The sequence below is a fragment of the Pteropus medius genome, unplaced genomic scaffold (assembly GCF_902729225.1).
Source record: "Pteropus medius unplaced genomic scaffold, Ma_sr-lr_union100, whole genome shotgun sequence".
NCBI classification, from domain to species: domain Eukaryota; kingdom Metazoa; phylum Chordata; class Mammalia; order Chiroptera; family Pteropodidae; genus Pteropus; species Pteropus medius.
In genome coordinates this window covers 2,448,061-2,475,497 of record NW_024347790.1, presented here as the reverse complement: position 1 = coordinate 2,475,497, position 27,437 = coordinate 2,448,061, and the positions used below count along the sequence as shown (strand labels likewise).

Below are 27,437 nucleotides of genomic sequence, written 5' to 3'. Positions count from 1 at the left end.
AAGTCCAACAGTCACAAATAAATCCTTTTGTAGAATATGGAAGCTGACTTTCTTACTCTCTTTGAGGTCTCTTTGCCTATATGACAGCCATCCAAAGGCCAGCAAAGGGTTGAGCTGGCAATTTCCCTTTGCCCTAATGGAACAGGCCTAAAATGTATGAGCGGGTGACGAGATCCTTGGCGAGCCTGTGAATGTTCCTTCCCACAGCCAGGACCTAAGGATGTGTGTGGCCTCCTGTGGGGCATATGAGGGGCACAGCCACAAGGGGATCTGAAACCACACGGCCAGGGAGTCCTTCTTGCAGGCTAATGTACACTCGCAACGCCTCCCGTGAAGCCGACATCAGACATTCACTGACTAAATCCTTAATGAGATGCCTCTCCTGGCTGAGAACCCAAATGAGATAAAGGAGGTTGCAGAAAAAAATACGTAAATAAAGGATGACTTTGGAAGAAAGATCTTGTTGGAAAGCCACATAGATTGACCTGTGGGTACCAAGCCACAGAGGAGAAAATGCTGGAGTGTCAGCGTTGTATGAAACACAGCAATTCCTTTCCAAACATTTCTTCACCATGTTCTTTTTCTTTTTTCAAATAGATGGCAAACAGTTTCCGAAAAAAAAAATGTTAAGTCCTTGTTTCCCGAAAAAAAAAATGCTAAGTCCTTACAGTTTCCACCTATGGTTACATTTTATCTAACTTTAATAAGAGCGGCAGCAAACAGGCCCATTATAGGAATGTCTGACACTTCTGGTGTACAAAACCTCATAAAAAGTTGTGTCTGGGCGGATGGGGGGGACAGGGGGACAAGGGAAGAGGGAGAAAGGAAAATGCCTATTGAAGTTAATTCAGAACAATTAAAATTCCATCACATGGGCACCAACCTCAGGAAAGATTTCAATAGAATAAATAATCTTGGGCTCAGAAACCTTGACGCAGAGCCTGTGAAATCAAGGTCTCTGGAAAATTCAGACAGGAAAAGTGCTGTGTATGGCATCGCTGCTTTTGGCAAGGAAACTTGCAAATTGAAATCAAATGCTGCACCGTCGGGCAACTCCTGAGCAATTTCAAGTAAGTACAAATAATTCACCTCTAGTCAAACAATGTGAGATTTTTATAAGGGCAACAGGAAAAGTTCTAGAAGGAAAGAACACTTCTAATTCCCATTGTTCTGCAGATACTCCCGCTCAGGCTGTGTTTTTTTTTTTTTACCCCTCACAGTTACTAAGTGGGAGTCCGCTTATTGGAACATGAGAGAAGGTAAGCTGTGTTCTTTTGTTCTGGTAAAGGAGAAGTGTGATTATTTAATTCTTACATAACTCTGGGCAGATGATACGCAAGTGTACTTGTTTGTGTGATTTAGCAGAATTTGTGCTTTCTTACGCTCCATGTGGTGAGGAAAAGTTCATGGGCGTCCCAGCCCTCTGCCTGGCATTCAGACTGGCTTGCACGGTGCACTGTGCAAAATATTTAACTTTGTTCCATTTCACGATGGGCATCTGCAAAACCAAGGTAGGTGGTGGTGATTTTGAAACTATACAAGCCTTAATGTTGCTATAAAGGTACACAAGCTTCTCCTACAGTGCTACGTCATCCACAAACATTTTGTTACACACACAATAACAACAACAACCATCATACCTGAGCATCTACAGTCACGATGTCACTCAACCTTGATTTTGCATTTACTAAGACTTCTTCCACTCTTAAGAGTTCTAGGACTCCATAGCAGGATCACAAATACCACCACTGTTTGGAGGAAACAGTAAAGCTTAGAAAAAAAAATGGTATAGAACAGGGCTTTTTTAAACTTTGTATTTTGAAATAATTATGGACTCATGAGAAATGATAAAAATAGTATAGGTCCCTAACACCCTGCACTCAGCTTCCCCCAAATGCAACATCTTATATAACTATAGTACATTATCAAAACCAGCAAAGTGACATTGGCGACACCATTCACTAGATACTATTAACTAGGTTCAGAACTTTCTGGGATTAGAACAGGTTTTTAAAACCATTTGCACACAGCTGAAGGTAACGTGAATCATTTGCATGAAATTTATTCTTGGGGTTTACATGGTATAGGGAATTTGAGTTCGCTCTCATCGTCGACTGAGATATTTGGGGAAAATTAATAGTCACTGAACCTTAGCTTGTTTATCTGTAAAATACGAATAATAATACTACCAGAGTAAGTTATGAGAAAATATCTGCAGTTTAGTGAGAGTGGCGTATTTTAGTAACCTTAAATATAATAGTGTCCTTTCCCTCATGAGACCTGACATCTCAGCTCTCAGGATTTTGAAGGAGTCCCAAGCGATCTAAAACTCAAACTGGTTCTCGATTTTTTTATTTTATTTTTTTTACAACCAACATTCTTAACAAAATATTTGAAGTAAGAAGTTTCAACTCTGAGGTGGGCTTAAGGCCACTTCTCTTAGAAGCTGCTGCACACCCCAAGAAAGTGACTGGAAAACTTTGGGACCGCCCTGTTCCATGAAGCCATCCTCCTCCCAGCAATCGAGCTGGCCTGGCCCCTGTCCTCCTGTGAGCTGCCACCAAAGCTAGAGTTGAGGGCTGAGCTGGACTGCCATGGCATTAGCTTCCTTCTCCTGGCTCTACGGTGGACCCTGGACCCACCCTAAGGCTTTGAGGCTGGAAATGAGAAGGAGGAGGGATAAGGCAGTCCCTAACCACCGGTTTTCTTCCCCCCTTCCTGCTACCTGCCACCCCCGGCAGGTGTGCAGGGTGCACTAATTGTGGCATTGGTCCTGAGGGTGATGATAAAACCCATAATGGCTTCTCCACCTCTTGGTTTTTATGGTGTTTTGCAATAATTTGTCTATTATAAGCCAACTCTTTCTCTTTTTGGTACATCGCCTGTTATGCTTTAATGCCCAATTAATAAAATTGCAGTAAGAACCCTCTGCTGGCCCTGTGTCCTGGAGGCAGCCTTGGAGAGACCGTGGGTCTGGAGTGGATTTCCTTAGAGCCTGAGTCCCCCAAAGAGGTCTCAGAGTCACTGCAATGCTAACTGGAATCGGGGTGGAGAGAGTCAGACAACGTGAGAGTTGTGTGGGGGAAGGCACACACACAGTGAGTTGAGAAAAGGGCCTTGGGTGAGGATGAGTGTACCTCAGCTTAGGGACGCCAGAAGTTCGTGAAGAGCTTCAATCTTGGGACCAGACTGATTGTTTTAGCACACGCCAGCTGTGTGCTAAAATTCCTTAACCGCCCTTAGCCTCGCCTGTAAATGCGGAAAACAATACCTGCCTCTTAGATCATATAGTGACAACGAAAGTGAAGAAATAGCACCTAGAGCCTCAATCAATGTAAATTTCCTCCCCACCAGAACCTTCTAGAAATACGCAAGCACAATTCAGCCTGGAAATGCTTCTCTGTCAACACGCAGGCACCGAGAGCTTGTGGCGCTTTACACAAGCTTAGGATTCCGTTCCTGCTGGCTTTTAGGTCGGGTATCGAACCTTCCCTGGGAGCACAGATGGATGGGGACAAGCACAGCTGCAGGATGGCGTTACACTGAGGAAACCGAGGCAGGTCACATCCCAAGACACCAATGCCTGCTGAGGACCCTCGGTTAACCAGCTGCGAAGGCCTCAGCCCTGAAAGGCAGGTGTATTTTTCTGCAAAGCAGCAGGGGATGGGGAATGCGGGGCTGCCCTGGTGCCAAAGGTCGCGCGCTCCCAGCTCTGGGAGCGGCTCGCGGGCGCGCGGGGCGCGGAGGCCCGGGGCGTCGCTGCGCGATCGGAGCGGGGCTCGGCGCGGCGCCCCCAGTCCACCCCCGTCCCCCCGCGGCGCGGCGGCCGCCAGGTGGCACCCGGGTCCGGGAAGCGGACGCCGCCCGCGGGCGGGACGGGGCGCGAAGGGGTTAAAGGGTGGGCGGGACCGAGGCGCCGTCGCTTCGGGGAACCCACCGGGGTGCGCGGAGGAGGGAGAGGCCGGGGGCTGCGGAGCCCGGCGCCGCGCCGGGCGGGGGCGCGGCCAATCGGGCGGCGGGCCCGGCGCGCGCGGAGCCCGGCGACATGGAGGCGGGCGCGGCGACCGGCCGCCCCTGACGCGCCGCTCCGTCCCGGGGGTCGGCGAGGCCCAGCCGGCCGGGGCCCCCGCGGCGAGGAGATGAGCAGGTCGGCGGCGCTGCTGCTCTGCCTGCTGGGCTGCCACGTCTGGAAGGCGGTGACCAAGACGCTGCGGGAGCCGGGCGCTGGAGCCCACGGTGGGTGCGCGGCGGCGCGGGTGCGGGAGGCCCGGCCCGGCCCGGCCCGCGGGCTTTTGTGTGGGCCACGGGCCTGCCGCAGAGGCGCGCGGCGGGCGGCTGGCGGGCCGCATTGTGCCGCGGCGGCCGGAGCCGGGCCTGCGGCCCCCGCGCTGCGCTCCGCTGGGGGCGGCGCCGCCGGGCGATGCCGAGGGGCCCGCGGCCGAGGCTCTCGGGGGGCCGGGGGACCGGGGGCCGGTGGGGGTGCGGGTGGCACCGCTTGCTGCTGCGGCTAGCGCGTTGGGGTGCATCCGAAGGCCCTTTCCTTTATGCAGTGACATGGACACGCGGCTCCGTCTCCTTCGCCCCAGCTACGGTGGTGGCTCTGGGGTCCCCGCCGCCCGCTCCCCTCTGCGGGCTCGGGTCCAAGGAGCTCCCGCGCGAAGGTTGCCCTGGGTCCTTTTGTTGTGGTGGCCGAGGGGGTGGCCGCCGTCCCTGGGTGCTGCCTGCACCCCGGGACCCCGAGGTCCACGGCCACTGCCCGCCACCAGCCTGCCGCAGTTCAGGAAAGTTTCGGGGGTCTCCTCCTCCCCCCACCGCATCCGACGTCTTTTCCAGGCCTTAAGGGATTTGTTCAGCGGCCCAGGAATCATCCCTGGCAGGGGAGAAGGAATTGGAATTAGGAGGCCCTGATCACTTAAAAAATTTTAAAAAAAGCATTTCCAGGTCTGTATGTCGCCAGCTCTTGCCTTTTGTCTAATCTTTGGCCTCTGCAAATCTGCTTTCCAGCCCTGGGAGTAATGTGGTGGCCTCCGAGAATGGCCACGAGCCTGTCTTTTGTTTATAAATACGGATTTATTTGGGGGGACCCCGAAGCTTCCTTTGCACGCGTTTGTGGGGACAAAATCGGGTGCTTCTCTGTTGCCGGCCTTTTCAAAAGGGTGAGTGAGTCCACTGCAGAGCGACATCGGCACCCACGCAGGACACCGCTGGCCGCCTCCCGCGGGCCTCTCAGGTCTCCCCGCAGCCCTGGACACCCCCGGCCTCCTTACCCTTGCCCTTTGCTTGCAGAAAGGTTTGTGTCCTGTGAATCAGCCCTGCAGACAGAATGGACCAGGAGCTCTCCATCCCGGGTCCTCTTGCTCAGACCCTGCCTTACCCCCATTCTCATGCAGAGAACCTGGATGGCCTTCCACCCTTGTGACAGGGAGGAAGGTTCTGTCCCCCTTCTGCTGGGTCTAGTTTGTTACCCGCGTTTTGAATTCTGGGTTTTCAGATACATCCCTTGCTGACCATTTACTGGCATCTCCTTTCATGCATTGCTTTTTCTGTAGCTATGGTATAATATGACCGTTATGAATTGTGTTTAAATTTAGTAATGTATATTATGGAAGGGGGGGACATTGACAAGGTACAAAAAGACCCATGTGTCTCTTCATGTGGGAAATGAATGTTTAGGACATTAGATCATCTGTGTTGAAATGTAGCCTCTTTCATTGAGACCCTACTGCTCTTTGAATCAGCTATTTTAATGAATGATATTTGCGTTTCTAGGAAGCCATTAATTCCCAGGAACAGGTTGGATTTTTTGTTTTGCACTTGAAATGCCATATATAGAAACATTAAGTTCATGCACTCGTAAAGTAGAGGAAGGCTTGGTTGGTCTTTACTGAGAAAGAAGAGCCATGAAAAAACCTAGGTTGGAGGCCACATTTTAAAGAGATCTTGCTGCTAAAAATCAGTTTAGGTAGTTCGGCTCTCAGAAGTGGCATGTTCTCTGAAGCGGGAGAGAAACGGTCAACCTGCGAGAATATTTATGCCATGGCTAAAAGAATCTGAGTATGAGATGATTTGAGTGGAAAACCTATCTTGGAACATTTCCACACCTAGATTACTTCCTTGATTGGATAAGGATGGCTTTTTAAGGAGTTGAGGCCAGGAGCCCTAACAGAAGTCAGAGTCTCTACCTGGCATCTGGATATTGAGCTAGTACCATTTTTTTGCGGAAATGGACAGTATCTTCTTTGACATTCTAAGGTTTCCTTCACCCCACTGAGTTCTTCAGACCATCTCGATACTTATCTTGTATCGTAACAGGTTTTGAATTCATGTCTTCTCTGCTCTCCTGGATCACATGCACAACGAAGACATCTGATTTCACTTTGCAGTTGCCACAGCAGTTTGTAGATTGTTTTGCACATGGTTGGTACTGCATGGGTGAAGGGTTGAAAACTGCTAGTACATATACTATGGTGCAAGGTCATTGTCATTAGCATGCACTTTACGAAGAAAACTTCATTGTTTACCTTCTCTGAAACCTAATTCGTTTAAGAGTTTTGCTTTTATTGTTGAAACTTTGACTCATACTTTGAACATGCTGTGTACACACACACACACACACACACACACACACACACATACACAACTGTGCACTTAACTTAGAAATTACTTGAGAAAAACTTAGAGACCTGGAACACACAGATCATATACTATAGAAGTCCAGTTAGATTCTTGGGACTAAATGACACCTTCTTTATTAAATGAATCTTTAGTTCATCCAAATTTCCCTTCAATACACAGTATTATACATGTCTCTTGTCTGAACCATTTATTTCCATGTGCTTCCATGTTAGTCTGGGAAAACTAACATTTTGCTAAACTTTTGGCATTACTTTGCTCTTTGTATATTCAAGATAAGATTTCAGGTTTTGCTTCAGATTCTCTCTTCTTACTGTGGCTGCTTTGAATCAGCACAGAGATTTCCAAGGCAACAGGTAGTTGTCACAGTGAGGCTTTACTCCAGCTCTAGAACATGACTCTAGAATTTGAGCTAGCTCTTGAACACGATTACTTGTTTTTATTGTATTTCATCTGAGTTGCTCTACAGTGTTTATAGTATCTATTTTTTTTTCCTGGAAATTTTACAGAAACTGTTCTTCAGAAGTATTGAGTAATTTTTACGTTCTCCATCTCTTACAAACTATGCATTGAGGCTGGCTTGATTGAGCGGGGGGGTCTCTCCTTGAGAGCGGTCAGTTGTGCAGATGTACTCTATAGGGATGTATTTTTGAACCCAGCACTCTTTATGTGCCAAAAGAAAGGTCAGAGTTAGGTTAAGGACTTCATGCTCAGATTTTCATTGTATGATCTTGACTTTGCTGCTCACTATCTAATTTTTCCATTAACTTTTTGTTGATCTCAGAGAAGCTACAGTCTGCCATAACATTTGAAGTGAATGGTTGGCTGTCTCTCTTCCCTCCGAGAGGTCTATTCTTTGCCAAACTCAGATTTCAGTTATTAGGACACCGTGATCAGTTGAAAGACCATGAAGCCATGAACGCTATCAGGAGGATCAGCCAACAAGCTGGACTTATGCTGACATTATATTGAGAACACATCACCTAAATAAAACTCACGGGCTCACATCCTGTAGGGTGTGGACTTGGAGAGGCAGCTGGGCTGGACTGCAAGCCAGGTGCGAGAACTCTATGCAGAAGCAACAGCAAAGGCTAGGGGACTTCTGACAAAGTCTTTGAAATGACTTTATGAATGGTTTTTGTATCCTGTTTGTACTTACTTGTCCTATAATATGATGTCACTTACAGCAAAGTAAGTTTTTTATTTTAATAGCTTAAAATCCTAACCAAAAGAAACTGTTGTCTGGATTTCTAAACTCATAGCTTGCAAATGAAAGTCCTTTCTAAGTTTTCATCTACTTTTCATTTTGAACAAATTAGTCATATCTTTGTAAACCTAACTGTACCTCTTTATTATTGTTAATAAATACTAATTTAGTGATTTTAGTAAATACTGCTTAACTAAAAAAAGCACATGGAAATAAATGGGACCGACAATAGATGTGCATAATTCTGTGTATTGAAGGAGAATTTGTTTTTCAGAAATCTAGATGGAAGAATTTGTCCTGTGATAACACTACCTTTTGTACCATTTGTGAAACACGTTTAATGGAAATTATCATATTCTTCAATAACGCTATTATAGTTTGATCAAGTTATAGAGAAATATTGTGAACAAGTCATTATTTATTGATATCACCAAATACGATTTAAGAATTTTTAAAGACCACAGTCCTAGCTAAATTATTCAGGTCCCCCAAACATTGAACGTACCGTATTTTTAAAATTAAGCTTCAGCACTTTAATAGACCAATTAATTATATGAAATAATTGTTTTTTAAAAGAAATAGTGACCCAATAGTATGCCCTACTTTAAGAAAAGCATTATTTTTGTCAAGTGGGACTTGTAAACTGGCAAAATTTGAGACAATCAGCTACTTAAAAAAGTAGTTTATAGTAAATTCCCTTAAAATAAACAGTTCGATCAGCATATTTAAGATTTTGCTTTCCTGTGATCAGGCCTCCGCTGGAAGTGACCGGCCATCTCCTCTTCCTCTTGGAGTCTAGTCAGTCTGAAAATATTTGCTCTTTTTCTTTCATTTACCCCTTACATAAATTTATTAATCTTCACAGCTGGCATTAATTATACCCTCTTATGCGGATGACTCCACCTTTTCTAAGTCTTTCCTTGACCTCGCATCCTAGCGCTATTTATTTACATCCAACAAACTCCTAGACAGCTCCGTTTCAGTGCACCAGGTAGACCTCAAACTCCTCATCTTCCAGCCTCCTTCTCCAGCTCAGCACACTTTAAGTTCTCTATCAGCGAGACTTGACATCTGGGCGTCCCCTTACGCCCTTTCTCTACCCTATAATCGGTGTAGTTGGTATAATCTTACAGGTGCATGTGTATAGCACATCTATGTGGATGTCTTTAGATCAAGGTAGATGTATATATAGAGTATCAGAAGGATCTTGGAAGTCAAGTTTATACTCTTTGTTCTGGAGACGAGGAAAGCCAAGCTGAGAGAAGTCAGCTGACCTGTGATAATGATGCTCTTCAGCCACAAGGACTTTGTGGGAGGTGAAGTAATGGCCTCCAAAGGTGTCCATGCTCTAATCCCTCCCGACACCTGTGAATATATTACTTTACGTGGCAAAGAGACTTTACACAACTGATGAAGCTAAGGATCCTGAGCTGGAAAGGCGGTTCTGGATTATTCAGGTGGACTCAACTTAATCACAGGGGTCTTTACAAGAGGGAGGCAGAGTCGGGGACGATGTGACAACAGAAGCAGAGAGTCCACGTCAGAGAGAGATTAAAGGTGTTACACGGATGGCTGTGAAAGCGGAGGAGGGGCCACGAGCCAGGGATCGCCAGCGGCTTCTAGGAGCTGAACAAGGCAAGGAAACCGACTCTCGCCTGGAGCCTCCAGAAGGGGCGCCGCCTCGCCAGCAGCTGCTCTTGTAGCCCAGTGATCCTGATATGAGGCTTCCGACCTCCAGAACTGTGAGATAGTCATTCCATGTTGTTTTAAGCCACCGAGTTATAGCAACAACTGGACACGAAAATCGATCCTAACCCTAAGACCCGTGAGAAGAGATGCACCCACGGGGTCAGGGTCATGGTAGAGTGTGCACTAGTTTTTGGGACCAAGCCACGGAAGATAGCAATTGGAGAAGAGCATAGAGTTTTTGCATCTTTTTAGCAGAACTCTGCCAGATTAAAGCCATGTGGGGGATCCTTGGGGAACACCTCAATCACCCTTATTACAACCACGAAAATAAGGTTTTTTTTCCTAGATGAGATCAGTGAGTTGTGACTTTTATTCATAAGCAAGATGCGTGAGCCCTCAGTGTCCTTCCGGAGTTGGGGTCATTCACACCTGCAGGGAGAACACGGAGTGCCCTGCAGAAGGCCACTTTTAGAAGCCTTGCTTTTTTGTAAGCTTTGCTCTAATTTTCGTTGACACTTATCTATTGGTAATCCATGAGGTAAAAGAAGGTTGCGATTGGATGTCACCATAGGCCCCCAATGCCTTCCTGAAATGAAACAGTAGGGGGCCCGCCCCAACTTGGAGTGGCCTTTCCGATGTTGTCTCAGAGGCTCAGCACAGGCTCTCCGACACATCTCTGCCTCTCTTAGGCAAGTGAGAGGCCATCCTCTCTTTAACATTCACAGGAATAACCGAAGATGCCCAGCGCGGACAGAGGGCAGAAGCAGCGTAGAAACACCTGAACAGTCCTTGACACCACACCTCTTAGGGAACACAGGAAGACTGAAACTGCTGGATCTTATGCAATTTCCATCTCACTGGGGGCAAAAGGTTGAAGTTCAGGGCATCCCAGAGAGGGAAAGCATGTGGCACTTGGGCAGGTCCCAGAATAGCAGCTGATGGAGTCACTGGCAATGTGGTGGACCAGCATGGGATTCAACACCTCATGGGCTGGGAGAAGGAGAAGGGCAAGTAAGTGTCCTGGCTCGAGTCTCTTCGCAAGGACATGACCTCGAGAATGGAGAGAAGCTGGAACCTTACCTATTTCAGGGCTTTGGCCAAGAGGTAAATAAATAAGGAGGGAATCTCCGTTATTTTAAGGCTGAAGACCTTACCACACGTGCAGGTATCATACTTATCGTGCCATTCATTCATTCATTCAGTTCTTTTCATTTTCACTACCATGCGTACCTGAGCCTTCAGGGGGTAATTGCTGAAGACAGTCTCCTTCCCTCCCTCTCCCTCCCTCTCTCCTCTCTCTCTTTCTGTTTTAGTCTATTCTTTCAACTCAGGCTTTCTTTCTTCCATGATGTCCTTCTTTAAGCACCATTTCGTTCACGTTTCGCCCCTGCAGAAAAACATTTCATTTTTTCGTGTCGCCCAAAGTCTGTCTAAATTTCTAAGACTGGCCTTTACAGTCTTTCTGCATTTCCTCCTGTGCCTGTTCCAACTTTATCTTTCACACTTCACCAGTTTAAATCGTATTCTCCAGCTAGAACGTTCCACCCATCACCCCCTGGATGACTGTTGTACATTCTTACTCCACTTCACCTACAGCTACGTTCCTCTTTTCTGCTCTTTGAAATCCTACATATTGAGTATCAACTATATGAAGACAGTACGCTAAATACTCATCAGACAAAAAGGGTGCCGTGAAGGGGGCCAGTATATTTCCATGTCAGCTTGATTATTTAGAAGTCCATATCCTGTGATATTTTACAATCCAATTGGAAAAGAAATGGACAAATAAAGGAGGACATTACTAAGGTACTTTTTGATGTAATTAGGCAAGAGTTTCTTGAGTGAGATAAAACCCACTAACACTTGGATGTCTAAAACCCCAGCTATCACATTGTCTGTGATGTTTATTTCTGGATATTCCAAGGCTTTATCCACAGTGGGATACAGGAACTTTTATTTCATAAAGCATAAGCATTCAGCACATTACTCAGTGCTCCTGAAAGTTGTAAGAGGCGTCCTTTTAGGGATCAGATTATTTAAGCAGTGATCTCATGGATTGGAAAATATTGGTTTTATAGTGATTTCCAATGTCATGTGATGCTCTGAATAATAATTACAGAACCAACTGGGTAAAGCTCATATTACTTAAATTGCATGGTGAGTTAAGATGATCAAATATGGATTCAATATGTTCATCAAATATTTCGAACCCTTGATTTTATAGAAAACATATAAACGCATACTCAAATATTAGAACTGGCAATATCTTTTGGAATTGTGGGAAGTAGCAAATGGCATAAGAAAAGCTGGCTTAGGAAAAGATACCTTGGAAGTGAGTACTGAGTTTATAAAAGATTGGTTTGTTTTATTGTTTTGTTTTATGCTGTATCCCACAAGGATAGAGAAACGTGAGTTTGATGAGGAAAGACAGCTCTTTCCAAGTCAGATGAACATTTCACTTGTTTAGACTGACTTTTAGAGCTCAGAATTTGAGTAAAAAATTACTGAATTTATATCGAGGGAAAGATTTTAATATAATTTTTAATGCAATTTTGAGAGAGCTGAACACAGGGCACTGAACACTGATTAAAGCTAACCCCCGTTCATGAGGTGTGTCAGACTAGTAAGACTTACGATTTCGAAACAATAATGAGCAGAGTCTCAGTGGGCAACGCTCACTCTCTCCCTCGTTAGACTGGTAGGGTCAGAGTGTGATTGTGGGTTGGTTCCTTCGCACCACAGCGATACCTCGTGTCTCTCCTCTCGGAGAGAAGGGTCAACAAGAAGCATTTTCTAATGGAAATTTATCTTAACAGAGGTATTTAAAGCACATGTAATGGGTCTTATTATTATTAAACAGCATTTATTTGTCAATTTGTTTATTGGTCATTTATAATTTATAGTTTATTGTTAAGAATATTTTATTAATGGTTTGGATGAGTATATTGCTGAGAAATCGGTCATTCTTTAATGAGATAAAGGTGGAAAGGGTGGATAGTCCATTCAGGAGGCTGTAACAGAATGCCAGAGACTGGGTGGCTTATAAACAACAGAAACGTATTTCTCACAGTTTTGAAGGCTGAGAAGTTCAAGATCGAGGCGCTGGCAGATTTGGTGTCTAGTCAGGTCCTGCCTCCTGGTTCACAGTCAGCCATCTTTCTGCTGTGTCCTCACATAACAGAAGGGGTGAGGGAGCTCCCGCGGTGTCTTTTTATGAAGACAGTGATCTCATTCGTGAAGGTCTCCACCCTCACGACATCGTCACCTCCCAAGACACCACCCTCAAACAGGATAACATTAAGAATGAGGTTTCAACACGTAAACTTGGGGGAGACACACGCATTCAGTCTATCGCAAGGGGTTACAAAGTTTAGATTAACAGAAGACTTTGCGGGCACTAAATGTGGGTTAAAGTTAACAAAATTGCAGAATAGGAAAAAAAAACTTTTTTTTTTTTTTTAAATCTCTGAAGAAAACACTGAGATCTTTTCGGTGACTACAAAGTTAGTTAGGTAAAAAGCGAGTGGTCCATCCCAGAGAAGGTGAGGTCTAGACCAAAAAATGATGTGGGGAAACCATTTAGGGAATCTCATATATTTTAAGGGCCATTGCATTGGTTTCCTGTCGCCGCTGAGGGCGGGTCAGTTAGGCTCCACGGGACGGAGGGATGAGGAAGGCAGACCTCCTGCCATCGCGAGGTTGAGGAGAACAGGGAAGGGGATGCCCAGGCTGTCCTCTCAGTGTGTCTCGAGGAGAGTTTGGACCAGTGACTTCTCTGTCCTTTCCTGCCTGAGACAATTGCGACTAAAGTCTCAATTCTATATGCAAGGAAGACCTGAGGCGGCTTATGCGACACCAAATGCTGTATTTAAAGGGGTCCTGACTTTTTATATTTTGACCCCGAGAACCTGGAGATGAAGTTTATTTCAATTCACTGTGACTTACTAAATCTTTGGTAAATATTGATAATGTCTCTGTTTTCTTTAGTATTAAATCAGCATGATAGTGGGCAGGCACACTCTGCTCCATTCAGCTAGATATGAAAAATGATGATTAGCTCACGTGTTTGGGGTGCTTCTTGCATGCCAGGCACAATGCTAAGCACCTGGAGGGATTATTCTATTTAATCTTCACATCAACCCCGTGAGATGTGAATATCAGTCTCACGTCATAGAAGAGGAACGTGAGGCACAGAGAAATGACACCACTTCCCCGAAGTCACACAGTAAGCGGCGAAGTCCACCCGTGACACCAGGCAGCCTGGACTTCACCCTCAGACTAAGCAGCTTAACAACTTGGAGGATTTAATTGTAATTCCACGCAGTTTTAATCAGCATGGCATTTTACCAATATAAAAAGGGGGTTCTTAAGGAGCCTGGTTATTTTTTATGCAGAAAGACAAAAATACCCCCTTGTGTGGTCCCCGTTTGCCTTTGAACCCTGGAAAGCAACCCTGAACAGCTGTTCCCTAAGCAGCTCCTCAGAGCGAAGCTCTGTGCTCGGTGCTGTGTGAGATCCAGATGTGCAGAAGCGATAAAGTCGCACAAACAACTCTGATGAGCTCTCGAGGGAGGTCCAGCCGAGCAGGGTGGCATTTAGGGTGACACCCAGCTGGGAATGGGGGACTCTTCTGGCTTGTGTCTTAAGTCCATTAGCAAACTGTTTCTATAACAAGTTTCTATAACTCGTTAGAACCCATCAGTGGGAGGGTCCGGGCTAGGGAAGGATGTGGTGATTCGTAATAGTCCTTCAGGTATGTTTGGGTTTGTAAGGCGTAATGCGATGCCCTGTTCTCCTTCTGGCGTATACTGAGAGCTTTATTGGCTGTGAAGTAAGAGTATTTATTTGGTGTTTGAACTCACTTGCAAACGTTTAATCTTTTTTCACTCTTAAAAAAAAAATAAAGAGCTACTTGGTTTCTCTTTGCTTATACGGTGATCCCAAAAATAAAATTTTAAATGATGTTATTATGGGGTAACAACAGATTTTTTTTTCTAACTTATTTCATGAAAACGCTCCATCATACCAAAGAATGGAGAGAATTTTACAGTGAATACCCATATCTTTCACATTCTACAACATTTTGCTATACTTGCTTTACTGCTTCTCTGTTATTTGTTCATCCTTCTATCCACCCAATAATCCATCTTTATTTTTTGATGCATTTTAAAGTGTATCTCAGATCTCAGTGCTCTTTCTTCTAAATACTGTAGCATGCTTGTCATGAATTAGTGTTCGTTATTTGTTTATGATTTTTTTCTCATGGGAGAATGTGTATATAAATCTTGGGTCGACATACACATACATCTGTGGAATCCCAAACCCCATCATGATACAGAACGTTACTATCATTCCAGAAAGTTTCTTCAGGCCCCTTCTGAGTAAATCTCTGCCCTCTCCCTTAGGGGCAAACACTGTTCTGATTTTTTCCACCATAGATTATTTTTCGCCTTTTGTAAAACTTCACATAAATGGAAACATACAGTATGTATTCTGGCTTCTCTTATTCATCATGCTTTTTGAGATCAGCCTGTTTGTTGTTTTTACCAGTAGATCGTTTCTTCTTCTTTCTGAGTAGTGTTCCACGGTATGACTATTCTACAGTCTGTTTATCCATGTTCCTGTTGATAGACACACAAATTTTTCTGGTTTTTGGCTACTGTGAATATAGCTGCTATGAACATTTTTATGCAGTTGTTCTGTGGACATATGTTGTCATCGCTCTTGAGAAAATACCAAGGGGCAGAATTTCTGGGTATAGGGTAGGTTAATGTTTAGTTTCATAAGAAACTACTAGACCTTTTTCCAAGTTGGTTGTATCTTTCTATATTCCCACCAGAAAATATGTGAGAATTTCTATTACTCCACATTCTCACCAATACTTGGTGAAATTAGTCTTTTTAATTTAGCCATTTTGGTGGGCAGCTTTATAGATAGACAGCGGGCAGATTTATAGCTAGCTAGCTAGATAGATAGAGATATAGATAGATAGACAGATAATACAGTGCATACATTTTATTTTTCAGCTAAAAAGGCTTCAGTTTTTGAAGAATGTTACAGCGCTTTTAGAAATCAAAATTGAGGTTTCACCATTATGAGTTTTTTCAACAATATCTTAATGCAGACTTTTATTTCTCTTTGATATTTTATGAAAGTCAATCACCTAGCCGAACTGTCTCCTCAATGAATATCCTCTCTGACCAGGTAGGACCACGTTATCACGGGACGCCGTGGTGCGTGCGTGTGCATGTGTCAAGGTAGAGCAGGAATGGGAGAGAAAGAGAAAATAAAAATAACCCTTTCAGAGCCTAATGTTTGCATACTGCTGACACACAACTAGAGGCTCTACGGGACTGTGTCAATGCCTGTTCGCCTCAAAGGGAACCAGCATGTCTGTGGCAGCTGGAAGTTGCAAGAATCTATGCATTGAAACACATGCCAGAATCTCTCAAGGACTAAGCAGCTTCTGGAAGTTACTTTAGACACTTCACTAACCCTTTGGAGTCATTAGTGTATCGAGCTCATTCCTCTAAGTATTTTAATCACCTTCAAAAAAAAAAAGTTAAGATGATAAAGGTCTATAGATTACAGAAGTCAAAAGATTTGAATCTGCATTGAGCATACCAGGATATGGTCTCCTGCTTTTTTTTTTTAAATAAAGGAAGTTTTTTGAGATTTACACAGCTCCCCTACGGACTGGGTTTTCCATTTGAAAATTTAGAGGAGATGCATGATCTTTGCTTATTTCCTCTGCTTGTGCCATTAACCTACTGGCTGTTGACAAGTTTTACGACAGTATTATTTGAGTAGCAGAACCTGTTGTGGAGCACGAGTTGGTGACATCAGAACATTTCCGTTTCTCTTTCTGTGAGGTGCCAGTGGAGAAAGACCTGCCGTATCAGTTCAGGCCTCTTCCTGACACTTGGAGGGGGACCATTGTCAGGTTCACTGTCCCTGAAGGCCACTGCCCTCTCATTCTTGCGCTGAGCTCCTAGGAGCCGTTTGGAGTGTGGGGAGGGACCCAGAGCACACGTGTGGTGGGGCTTTGTCACCACTGCTGTTTCCTGATCACAGGCAGCCGGGCACTGAGGTGTGCCCAGGCCGTCCGGAGTAGGTCCCGCTCACTCGGTTCCACTCTCCTCTCCTGCTCGGAAAACACGCACCTGTGCTGCCCCACAACGTGGCTTTACGAGGGCAATGCCCATTGTTGCTCACTTATTTATTCTGAGTTACCACGTGACCATGTTAAAGATACACATTTGGGCTTTCAAATGAATGTGCCTGTTTCATAGAACTGAGCCATTTCAGAGTCCACCTCTGGGATGGGAGAAAGAGTGGGTGTTTGAGTCAGGTCCTCTCTCTTGAGTTCTTGTTTCTTCTCTCATGTGGCTTTTTCTAACTTTTATTCTATTCCGGAGCGGCCTGCTTTTTAAAAACTGTATCCACGCACAGGACAGTGACTCGTGCACGGTCTCCCTGCCGTGTCCACTGTCACCATCTTACTGGACGCACTTCTCCAAAGCCCTTTATCTGGCTTCTTTGGTCTCTACACAGACAGAAGTAGTGGCATAAATAGCCCTTCTGTTCTTTATATTAAAATAGAGATTTTCTAAAAGAAGAGGCTTTTATTTGCAAACGTAGAACATTTTCTTGCTTCACTGCTCATGAGCTACGTGTGTCTGATTCCTGAAGGCAGAACCTCTGGGAACTGCTTATTGTTCTATCATTGTATTTTCTATCTAGTATTTTTTGATATTAAGGCAATCTGTGGTTATTTCGAGCTAGGAAACAGAATAGCATAAGATAAATGTAAGTCTCTTGTTCCAAATATGGTAATACGGAAGGGCCCTATCTGTTTCGTACGGATGACATAGAATAAGTTACTTGTGTTTCACGTCACTCGATTATTTAAAATGTTCCCGTCTGATCACAGGTTGGAGGTGACTGGTTTTGAGACGCCTCCCTCAGAGCAAGGTTTTCCGCTCTCTGCTCGGTTGATCGGTCTCTTTGTTACAGGCCATCTGCTGCACATGTTTCTGAGTGTGTGATAAAGCATATGGGAACAGGATAGAAAGTAATGCATTCAACTGGTGAGGATGGAGGACGGGGCGTCTGCAGGCTGGTCAAGTTTACAGCCCATCTGCCGCAGCACAGGGCGCCCTTTCGGAAGGTGGCTTCGCTCTCCGCAGGCCCCCTCAGTCCAGGGACGGTCCAGACGCTTCCGTTATGGCCGCAGCGAAGTGAAGTCTCCTTCCTAAAAGACTTCCCTGGGCACACGGGCCACGTACTCCGTGCACACTCGTACGGATTCATTTATTTTCCTTCACTGTAAACTTGCAGGTAGCCTAGTGAAATGAAACTCTTTAGCTCACTCATCTCTTGGCAGAGCAAACTGTTAAACCGGCTCTTAATGCAACTTGTGTTTTCTTTAGAATTGATTCTTGTAACTTAGGTTTTTAGTTGGAATTAAAATTGATAAAAGGCTCCTCTTGTGTACTTTCCCCACTGCTGTTTGAAACAGTCCCTTTTTTTTTACCATCTTGAACCCCATTCGCCTCTTCAAATTTAAAAATAAAATCATTGCCTATAATGATGTTTCTTTCAATGTCTTGATGGAAATCTATTAGATGTTGCATTAAATATTAAACGTATGCATTTTAAATCGATACACGTTAAAACACTACATAAATGCTAAGTAAACACGAGAAGGGAGTTACCACCCTTCAGACCAGGGGTATCGTTTCTGTGCACTGGTTTCGTAACATTTTGTTTTTTAGGTGGGGCTGACTGCTCCCTGCTCTTACCTTCCCATTTCTAAACTCAGACTCCTTAAGGAAATGTTTACACAAGAGAGTGGACTGCCAAGACTGATGTTAGACACCTCCTAACTTTATCTTCCTGTTAGCTGCTTCACGGCTGATGAGCCATTCTCCATCCACCCACTCATCACTCACCCATCTTTGTGCCGCACCCATCCACTCGCCCAGTCCGTCCGCCACCCGCCCTTCTATACACCCATCCACCCTGCCTGCCTTCGCCCATCCACCCGCCCCTTCTCCCACGTCATCCGTCAGTTCTTACTCACCAACACGTCGTCATCCGCCCCGCCCGCCCACCCATCCACCTATCCTTACCGCCCTACCCGCCTCATTAATCAATGGAAGTCTCAGCTTTTCTTACCTTTCATCACTGAAATGTTGATATCATTATCTTAAATTGTATGATTCATTATAGATTTTCAAGTGCTTTCAGATCCATTGTCTGTTTTGCTTCTCATAACCCTGAGAGGCATTCAGGAGAGATTCCTTTTTATACGTGAAAAAAAAACAAACAAAAAAAACCGTGGCTTAAGGTCATGTGCTGGTACGTCATGGAGGTGGTGACTCCATGCACATCCCCGTCCTCTCTCCTCCTAGCCCGTCTCTGGCTGCTCCCGGCAGCCACACTGTCGGTTGCAGTCGTGATTTTTGCAGACGGACTCACTCCAGTCTGGGCCACCCAGTTCCTGGGCAGTACTCGTGCTGCCCACCAGCCGTGGATCACATATTTATGAGGAAAGTAGGCATTATCAGTCACTTCTTTGGCTTCCAAAGTTATGGGGATCCAAAGATAATTCAGACTGAACCCTGGCTTTTCAGGAACTCGAGTGCCTCTGGGGGGAACACAGATAAACAAAAAGTGCCATCCAGCAAACCATAGGGGTGCAGAGGAGGGAATGACTGAGCGGGCAGTGAAGGAGGCTTCACGGGGAGCAGGGGTTCGAAGGCTAAGAATTAATCATGTGGAGAAAGGGAGGAAACCACTTCCTGTGTCCACCACCTCCCATGCGAATTGTAGCTTTGCAGGGAGGGGACAAGGGAATCATGACACCAGCCACAACCAAGCCTCCTGAGTTTATTTATAAAGCATTTGAAAATTAGCTCTTTTGGAAGGATGGGACAAAATTAGTGGAGTTGCTGATCTTGCTAATAAACTCATGTCTCAGACCACACCACGGGGGCATCATGAGTACGGGGTGTTATCTAAGTCTGTGAACCGTTTGCCGTGCCCGATCTATCTTCCTCTCCCAAATTGCTATAAATCCTCTTTCCCCATGTATTCTGCTTGGTTGGTTAATCTTCAACCAGATGTTCCAACATCAAAGGGTCTGGCTTTTCCAGCGTAGCTTCCCTGAGCTCTTGCCTCCTGCTAATCTCATGTCACGTACTTAGAACACGATTAGTCGTCTCCGTGACTGATCTCCTTTACTTTCTTTCCTCATTCTTGTTCTTGCTTTTTCAGTTGGGTTAATGGAAAGTGTCTACATCACAGCAACCAAAAGGGTACAGAAAGTTCAACCTCTGTAAAGTCCTTTACAGCAGTAGAAGAGACTTTGAAAATTGTTGAAAATAAGTACTTCCACTCAGATCTTAGTATATGTAAGGGTCGTTGAATGGGCAGCGTTTATCTTTCGAAGTCCTAAAAGTGTCCTAAAAGTGTATTTAGATAAGGAAGCTGATGCTAATTATTGCAGTGATGGGGTGGGAGTGATTTAGTTCCCAGAGGAAAAAGGCCCCTCCAGCAGCCACCATGGCAGCGACGTCTCAGGTGGGGAGTGGCTTCTTGGCAATCAGAAGTGGATAGGAGGTTCCTTTCGTTCTCCTGCTTCTGCAGGGCTTGACAGGGAGGGAGCAGGATGTTGTTGTAGGATGAATCTGAGTTTCTGTGCTATTCGTTTATTCACTCACTTATTCACAGGTATTGATCGGCCCCCCCTCCCATTGGTCAGGCAGTATAAAATGGATCCGGGATCCCCACCCGTCCAGAGTTTACAGTGCGGTGGGCGCCGTTAGCTTTCCAGTTAGCCGTGGAAACACGTACCCAGATCTGCCATAGAGCACCTGTCTGTGCATGCACTGTGTGCCTGCAGCCTCGCTTTCTGCGGCACCCGCCCTGGCCCCTTCTGTGTGGTTCTAATTCCATGTTGTTTTTCTAGATGATGCTCTAAGTAACTTCCTAGCTTGCTGTGAAAACACAGGTTTGCTGACAAGCCAGTTAACAATGGTCACAAAAGAAAAAGAAAAAAAAAATAACCGTATCTAAAATTGAACTTGAGAAATATTTTCCATTTCCTCCTACCCTGTTTATTTTTATGTACATAATTTAAAGTCGACGTTACTTTAGATGGTAGCATGAAGCCAAAGTACTTTGAAGATTAAGGCTCATGGATAAAAGAAAGGAAAACAGCTGTTACTTTAGAGAAAAGGTAAATAAAACCGGAAGATGTTATAAAGTAAAATACAATGTAATGAAAGTAGCACTTGGTAACTTGCCTGGTTTCTGTATTACCCCCGGCTGTGGGGCAGCCTTACGGAAAGCCCGCCCATCTTTCTCTCCGGCTTCTCAAACTTCAGCGTGGATGCAAATCACTTGCAGGTCTTGTTAAATGCAGATTCTGGTCGAGTGGGTCTGGGGTGGCCCCCGAGATGCTGCATCTCAGATGCAGCATCACTTACCGTGGTGCTTGGTCGGTGGACCACACTTGAAACAGTGAGGCCCCCGCTGCATATCGGATCCTAACGTTTAGAGACAAAGCAGCCCCAGGAAGCAGTCCTCCTTATCTGGCTCCTTGCATATACCCTGTGTTATGCTTTTTCCTTAGATGTTTAACTTCTCAGCTTCAGAAAGCTACCTAGGAAATTCATTCTCACCTTATTCAAAGCCTCGCTTCAAGAGAGGTGGCTGGTTTCATGCATTTAAGTGTTAGGGTGGACGTAAGACTTGGAAGGTGTGTCGCGTGTCTTTTTTAGCTCAGTATTTACTTGGTTACGCATTCTTACAATTACAGTATTTATGTATACATCATTAAAGGTCCCCATAGCCCTCTCTGACCCTCATGGTGGGCTATTGGTTCGGTTATCTTTACTCTGCCTGCGGGCTGCCTCCAATCACACTGCATGTATTTCTGACCCAAAAAGACTATTTCAGGGAGCCACAGAAATACCGCTACTGCCCTGGTTCCAGTTTGCACTTGATATTGAACTACCTTTTTATACTGTTTTTGTTTGTTTGTTTGTTTGTTTTTAAACAGAGTGCGACTGTTATATACTGTAAAGGTTGCACATTTTTATCAGTTTTATGTTAGTGTGGTTTTTGGTATTGTGCAAATGGCATCTTGAGTAAATCATTTATTGCCTGCTCGTAGGGCTTGTTTAAAGAAATAATACTAGTTGACTGTTGTTACTCAGAGATATACTTTCCCCGATTTTTTTCCATTATCTATGTTTTAAGGAGTAAAGAATGGTTAGATCTTTGAGTTGCTTTATTCACAAACATGGCTTCTGCACCATACCCGTGTGCACGGCAGCTGGCTCAAGCACTGAGTGACGTTCTTGTCATTTCTGTCCCTGGAGATTCCTGGCTCCCAGGGCCCCAGAAGATTTTTGAGGAGCTAATTGAACGAGGGTCTGTGAAAGCGCTTGCCTTTCTAGCTCACAGTTTTTTTTTTTACTTTTTGTTTTGTGTTTTTAAGCGAAGTGGAGTTGAGTCCCCTGTCCCTTACCTCTGGAAGTGTTCATTTTCTCTCCTTCGGATAAAGCATCACTGACCCAGATGAGAGCCGGGGCGCCCAGGTGCGGGCTCTGGTCCCAGCCAGGCTGTGGCGGGCTCATCGTGCAGGGAGTCGGGGGCTTGTGGAGGGAATGCGAGGGACAGGAAGTTGAGAAAAGGCATCGCCCCGTCCTGGCTGTATAGCGTTCCCTCGTTCAGTCTGAGCTGTGTCATCAGCGTCTGCTGCCTGTGGTTCCATCTCTTCATCTCACACAGGCCTCGAGGCCTCTCCCACCCTAAGGACTTAACCTGTGAACTGGCAACCTCTTGGCCCCATCGCCCCCTCAGACTGTTCATTTCTTCCATTCCATGGCTGGAAAAGCTGCAGTCTACACTCAGTCTCTTCACTCGCTCAGCCGCCAGTTCACCCCTTAACGTTCTGCTTCGATCTCCTTTGACACCAGAAGCCCCATCTCTGTGACATGGCTATCGGGCTTGTGTGGCAGTAGCCTCTCCTGGCTCGGCTCCTCCTGCTAGGACTGCCCTTTCTTAGTCTCCTCTGCTCCCTCGAGAGGAAGATGTGACTTGGGATCCCTCCCACCCCCCAACTACCAGAGCATCCTCTCTACACTGGGCCTCCGGCCTCCAGCCGTCTTCTCGCTGGACTTCCTGTCCCATCCCCAGCCCAGACCTCTCTCCCGAACACCGACCTGTGCCGGAGCTGTCTGTCAGCTGTCTTCACTCGTGGAGTCTGGTGCTGTCACTCTGCCGCGCCTTTGTGCGGGCCGCCCCTCCTGCCTGGGGCGCTTTGGCCCCACTCACTCATTTTGACTCTTCCTAAAGCATCAGGCGTCACCGCCCTGGGGAGACATCTCTGGATCCCCCATTCTCTTCTCAGGTCTGTGTGCATCCCTTTGCTCTTTATTCAACAAAGATTTATCGAGTGCTTCAGGGTTCTAGGCACTGTTCTCGTCGCTGAGGGTACAGCAGGAAACTTTGTGGGCACACCCACCGCCCTGGTGCCCTGTACGAAGAGGTATCGTGCGCATGGCCGTAATCCGTCCGTCTCGCCTTGAGGCCAGAGCTGCCTCCCCCTCCGCTGGTCCTCGGCCATGTTCGCTGAGAGCAGATCCGATTATGCCTCTTGGCTTCCTTCTCTCCTCTCCCGCTTCTGCTGTGTGTCTTTCCTCCCTCGCCACCAGGAGCAAAACCGGGAAGTAGAACTTCATCATTACAAGATTAGCCAGATAAAATTTCATCACCGTTTTCTGGTTTCTACATACAGTTCCTTGAAGTTCCAGTGCGTGCATGTGATGTCAGGTGTGAGTTGAATGCTTCCTTTGTTGGATGCATTTGCTCAGCTGCGGCCAACCACAAAAGTTTCACTCTGCTGTGTCTTTTATTCAGAGCCGAAGAACTCAGTTCTTTGGAAAGTCACTGGGAAAAAGGGGACTTTCTGCTTGTAGTTCATTCTGGATAGTCCTTGTGCCGGTGAATACCAAAAAATGTTGGAGACAAATACAAGGTTTTCAAATGTTTTTATCTTGCACCGCCACCACCCCTTTCTCCTGGAACAAAGCGACAAAGCTAGACAATTTAGTTTGGGACTTGTATTGGTACAGGTGCCAGATAAAATACAGGACGCTCAGTTGAGTGGCATTTCCGATGAATACATTTTTAGCATAAGTATGCCCAAATATAACACAGGATGTAATGACATTAAAATTATTTACTGTTCGTCGGAAACCCAGACGTCAGTGGGCATCCTGCGTCTGTATCCACTAAGTCTGGCAGCCTGTTGCTGGCAGGAGGCAGTCATTGGGATGAACCATTTTTAGCTTTTCTTTTCGGTCGTGGCGATGTGTCAGAGGACATCCCGGTATTCGGTGAAAGCCGCTACCTTTGCCAACTTGAACCCCAGGCGCGCTTTTAGAATGCTTCTCAACCCGCAGCTGGAGGAACAGTGAGAGCTCACTCCTTCATCCTGCAGGTAAGACACCAGCAGAGAGAACGAGACCACAGATGGCCACCCAGCCTCCCGTCATCCCTGCGGTTCCTGGCCTGTTATGGACGGGGAAGTTGTCTTATATGGAAATATGTTCCGTTTAGTTCGGTGGTGGTTTGTTAAGTGTCCCATCTGTAAGGCACAGTGTGGAAAGCCATGCCTGCCTTCAGGGTGCTCCCAGCCCTGGGAGGAACAAAGCCACACCCGCGGGGCTCAACCCTGGGTGGACACGAAGAGGGTATTAAAGCCACGCCGAAGCCACCAGGTCACCGGAGGTTCTGAGTCCGGGCCTGGCGGGGCCCAAACGTGGGTGACTTTTCCAGAGCTTTTCCTACTCTTCTGGTATTCAGTGAGCGTTGAGGGCTGCTGGGTTCAGCGTCGTGTCCTGCGCTGCAGCATTCTCTCTGAGTGCCCGTGTGTCTGAGGAGTGGCCAGTGACAGAACCTTTGCTTATGGAGTACACACATGCAGGTCCAAGTCTGGGCCGGGACTCAAAGGTGGGGTTCCCACACTCTTTCGGGAATGGCTCAAGTGATCTGAAACCCCCGTGTGTGTGCCGGCTGCATTTTAAAGACCACACAGAGCCTGGCAGGGCCAGACCTGGCATACTGGATGGCCTCTTATTGGAGTTGAAATTTGTTGGGAGCCGTATGCATGCTTATTTTCCCTTGGTCGTTAATCCTTCGTGCTGTGCAGTTCTTTGGTGTCATCTTAGTGGTGTTGACCAGGCATCATTAAATGGATGAGCGTGAAACTGAATATAATTAAATGTGAGCGCTGATAGAAGCCTGTCGCAGTGACACTTGCTAACAGTCGTACAACAAAGGGCAGCACCAGGCTGCTGATTAGGCCTCTTCTGATCAAGGTGCCAGCTAATTAGGTTAACACATTTGTCCTGCTGCAGAAAGTCTTAAAGGGCAACCCCCAGAGTAGGGTGAGGTGGGCTGGTTTGGTGCGCAGATGGCCTAAGGCATGTAGCCCCAAGTTGGAGGTGTCTCAAAGTATCATCAAGGACCTTCTTCACCCACATCCTGGGATGCTTCTGAAATAAGTACATTTCTGGGCCCTGCCTGGAGCTAAGGGATCAGGATCTCTGGGGGGTGGGCCTATGAATCCAGTAAGTAACCCCTGGGATTCGATCCTGGGGTTCACGGGGTTCGTCTGAGCAGCATTTTAACAGTGGCAGACTCGGAAGTCCAGACTAGGATAAGAGGTCAGCCGTCATCATCATCATCATCATCATCATCATCACCATCATCATCGTCGTCGTCGTTTTTTATGTGCCCCCTCTGCTTGAGGCAGTGGTGTCTGACCTCTTCGCCTTTGTAGAAGGGTCCCTTTGTTCCTGCAAAGTGCCTGAGGACCTCTCAGAAGTACCAGGGATGTCCTGGTGATTTCCAGCTCTGCGTGGTGTCTGATAACTTGGGCACAGCTTGTCTTTCTGCTGTCACCTTTCCCTCATTGATACTTTCTTCCTGTTGCTCTGGAGGCAGATTGATTTTTTTTTTTTTTTGTAAAACTATGAGCAGAGCCTTCCACATTCAACTCGTAAGTAATTCTGTGTATCTTATCTTAAATCATCATTAATGCCCAGTTGAGCTAAAAACAGAATGGTGGCTATTGCCAGCAATTGAAAAAAAATAAGGAGACTCTTGAATAAAGTTTTTAAAGTTTATCTTGTGAAGCCTCTATTATTATTATTATTATTTTTTTTTTTTTGCTAATTCAGATTTTATGGTGATTAGAGAATGGCCTCTAAAGTATATCCTTCAGTCAGCTGAAAACAGGATTTGTTACGCAAATAGTATAAGATAGCAGTTCTCAAATAGGACTTTTTGTGGGCTAAGCAGAAGTGTTTTGATACCGAAAATGGAATATTCGGGGACTTTTTCCTCAATTTCTATTGGAAAATATCATAGTTTAAACAATTTTCCTTCAGGACGTTTTTCTAGTCCATGCTGCTTATCTGTTAGAACCTTTGATAAGATGACTTCTGACTTACCCTAGATTGTAAACTTATTTTAAGTTTGACATTCCTAGATCTCAGTGCAGATTTTACTATCCCTCCTCGGTGTTCTGCGCCTTGAAAATCTACCGGCATAAGCAAGGTCGCAAACTTAAAAGCACTGGACTTTATTTTGGAGGGACTTTATTCACATTAAAAATGCCGATATGGCTACGAACCAGTACCCACCCCCTCCTCCACCTCCCGGTCTTTCCTCATTATTCTAGCTCTGTCTCAGCTGCCACCTCCTCTGAACATCATCCTCTGTGGGCCCACTCAGCACTCGGTGCCACCTTCGTTATGTCACCTCCATGGGTAACAGGTAGGCGCACCTCACTGCTCAGTTCTCACTGTCCGGTTATCCTCACGATGGGACTTGCAGGGCGTTTACCATTGAGACTGAAAACCCATTCAGTGCATGCACCACCGTACATTATTAAGAAGTCAGTAATAGCAGTAAGTGGGTGAGAGGCACATGGGCACACTCGATCCTATCTTCAATTCTTTTGTAAATCTAAAACTCTTCCAAAATTAAATGTATATTAAAAAGTAAAGTAACACCCAGTAAGGTGACTGTTGGCGCCAGGATCGGAAGTGAAGTGGTTTGAGGAGGTTGGTTCTTATTAGTACACATACGAGTTTTATAGGAAAAAATATATGCCGTATTTGAATTCTGGGGCTCTTAATACTGCCCAAATATATCTTTACACATGTCATCGGTCTCTTTTATTTTGATTTCAGGTGAAATGTATATGAAGTATTAGGTCTCCGTTGTGAATTTCTGTTTTTATTTATTTATAAGCATTCACAAGATTAATAAAGGCAGAAGGTGTCAAAACAGACCGTTAGTCATGACATAGGAAACAATTAAACGCCTCCGCCGATGGCTGTCCCCTTGTTAATTGGCATTCGTGTTTGTGTTTTATAGTGTGACGTGCGTGTCGTGAGCACCGTTTGTTTATGTACCTGCTGTGAAAGAGCATAGGACAGTGGTGGCTTCTCTCTCCCGCTGTGCCAGGTCTGAATTAGATCACGATGAAATTCCGCTCGTGTTCGGAGAGAGAGTTTTAAGAATACAGACTATTAACATTCCCCCTGCACTAGATTCCTTTCTGGAGTATGTGAGATCCAGGTGAACGCTTGGTTTCTGTAGATCCGAAACTTTCGTGATTAGATCCCATTCATCTGAATCAGACCTGGCGATTAATTCCAAAGCGAGGGTTTCAGCGAAGATGTTTCATCGGGCTGTTGATGTGGTATGCCTGCTAAGAAGGATGTTTTGTTTCTTAAGTAGGAGTTTATTTAAAACCAGAAGAAGTGAGCCATAACAACCTCAGAAGAGGGTTTTTCCCCACCCTACTGCTAATTAA

At 45.6% G+C, this 27,437-nt stretch overlaps 1 protein-coding gene across 1 annotated transcript in view; it reads left to right on the top strand.

Moving 5' to 3' along the window:
* Positions 1-4,038: 4,038 nt before the first annotated feature.
* The window catches only part of FAM171A1 (family with sequence similarity 171 member A1), a 117,498-nt gene continuing 94,099 nt past the window's right edge, over positions 4,039-27,437 (top strand). Inside the window, 1 exon segment of the mRNA XM_039877443.1 lies at positions 4,039-4,236. Coding sequence (XP_039733377.1) covers positions 4,140-4,236 — 97 coding nt within the window. The 5' untranslated portion in view covers positions 4,039-4,139.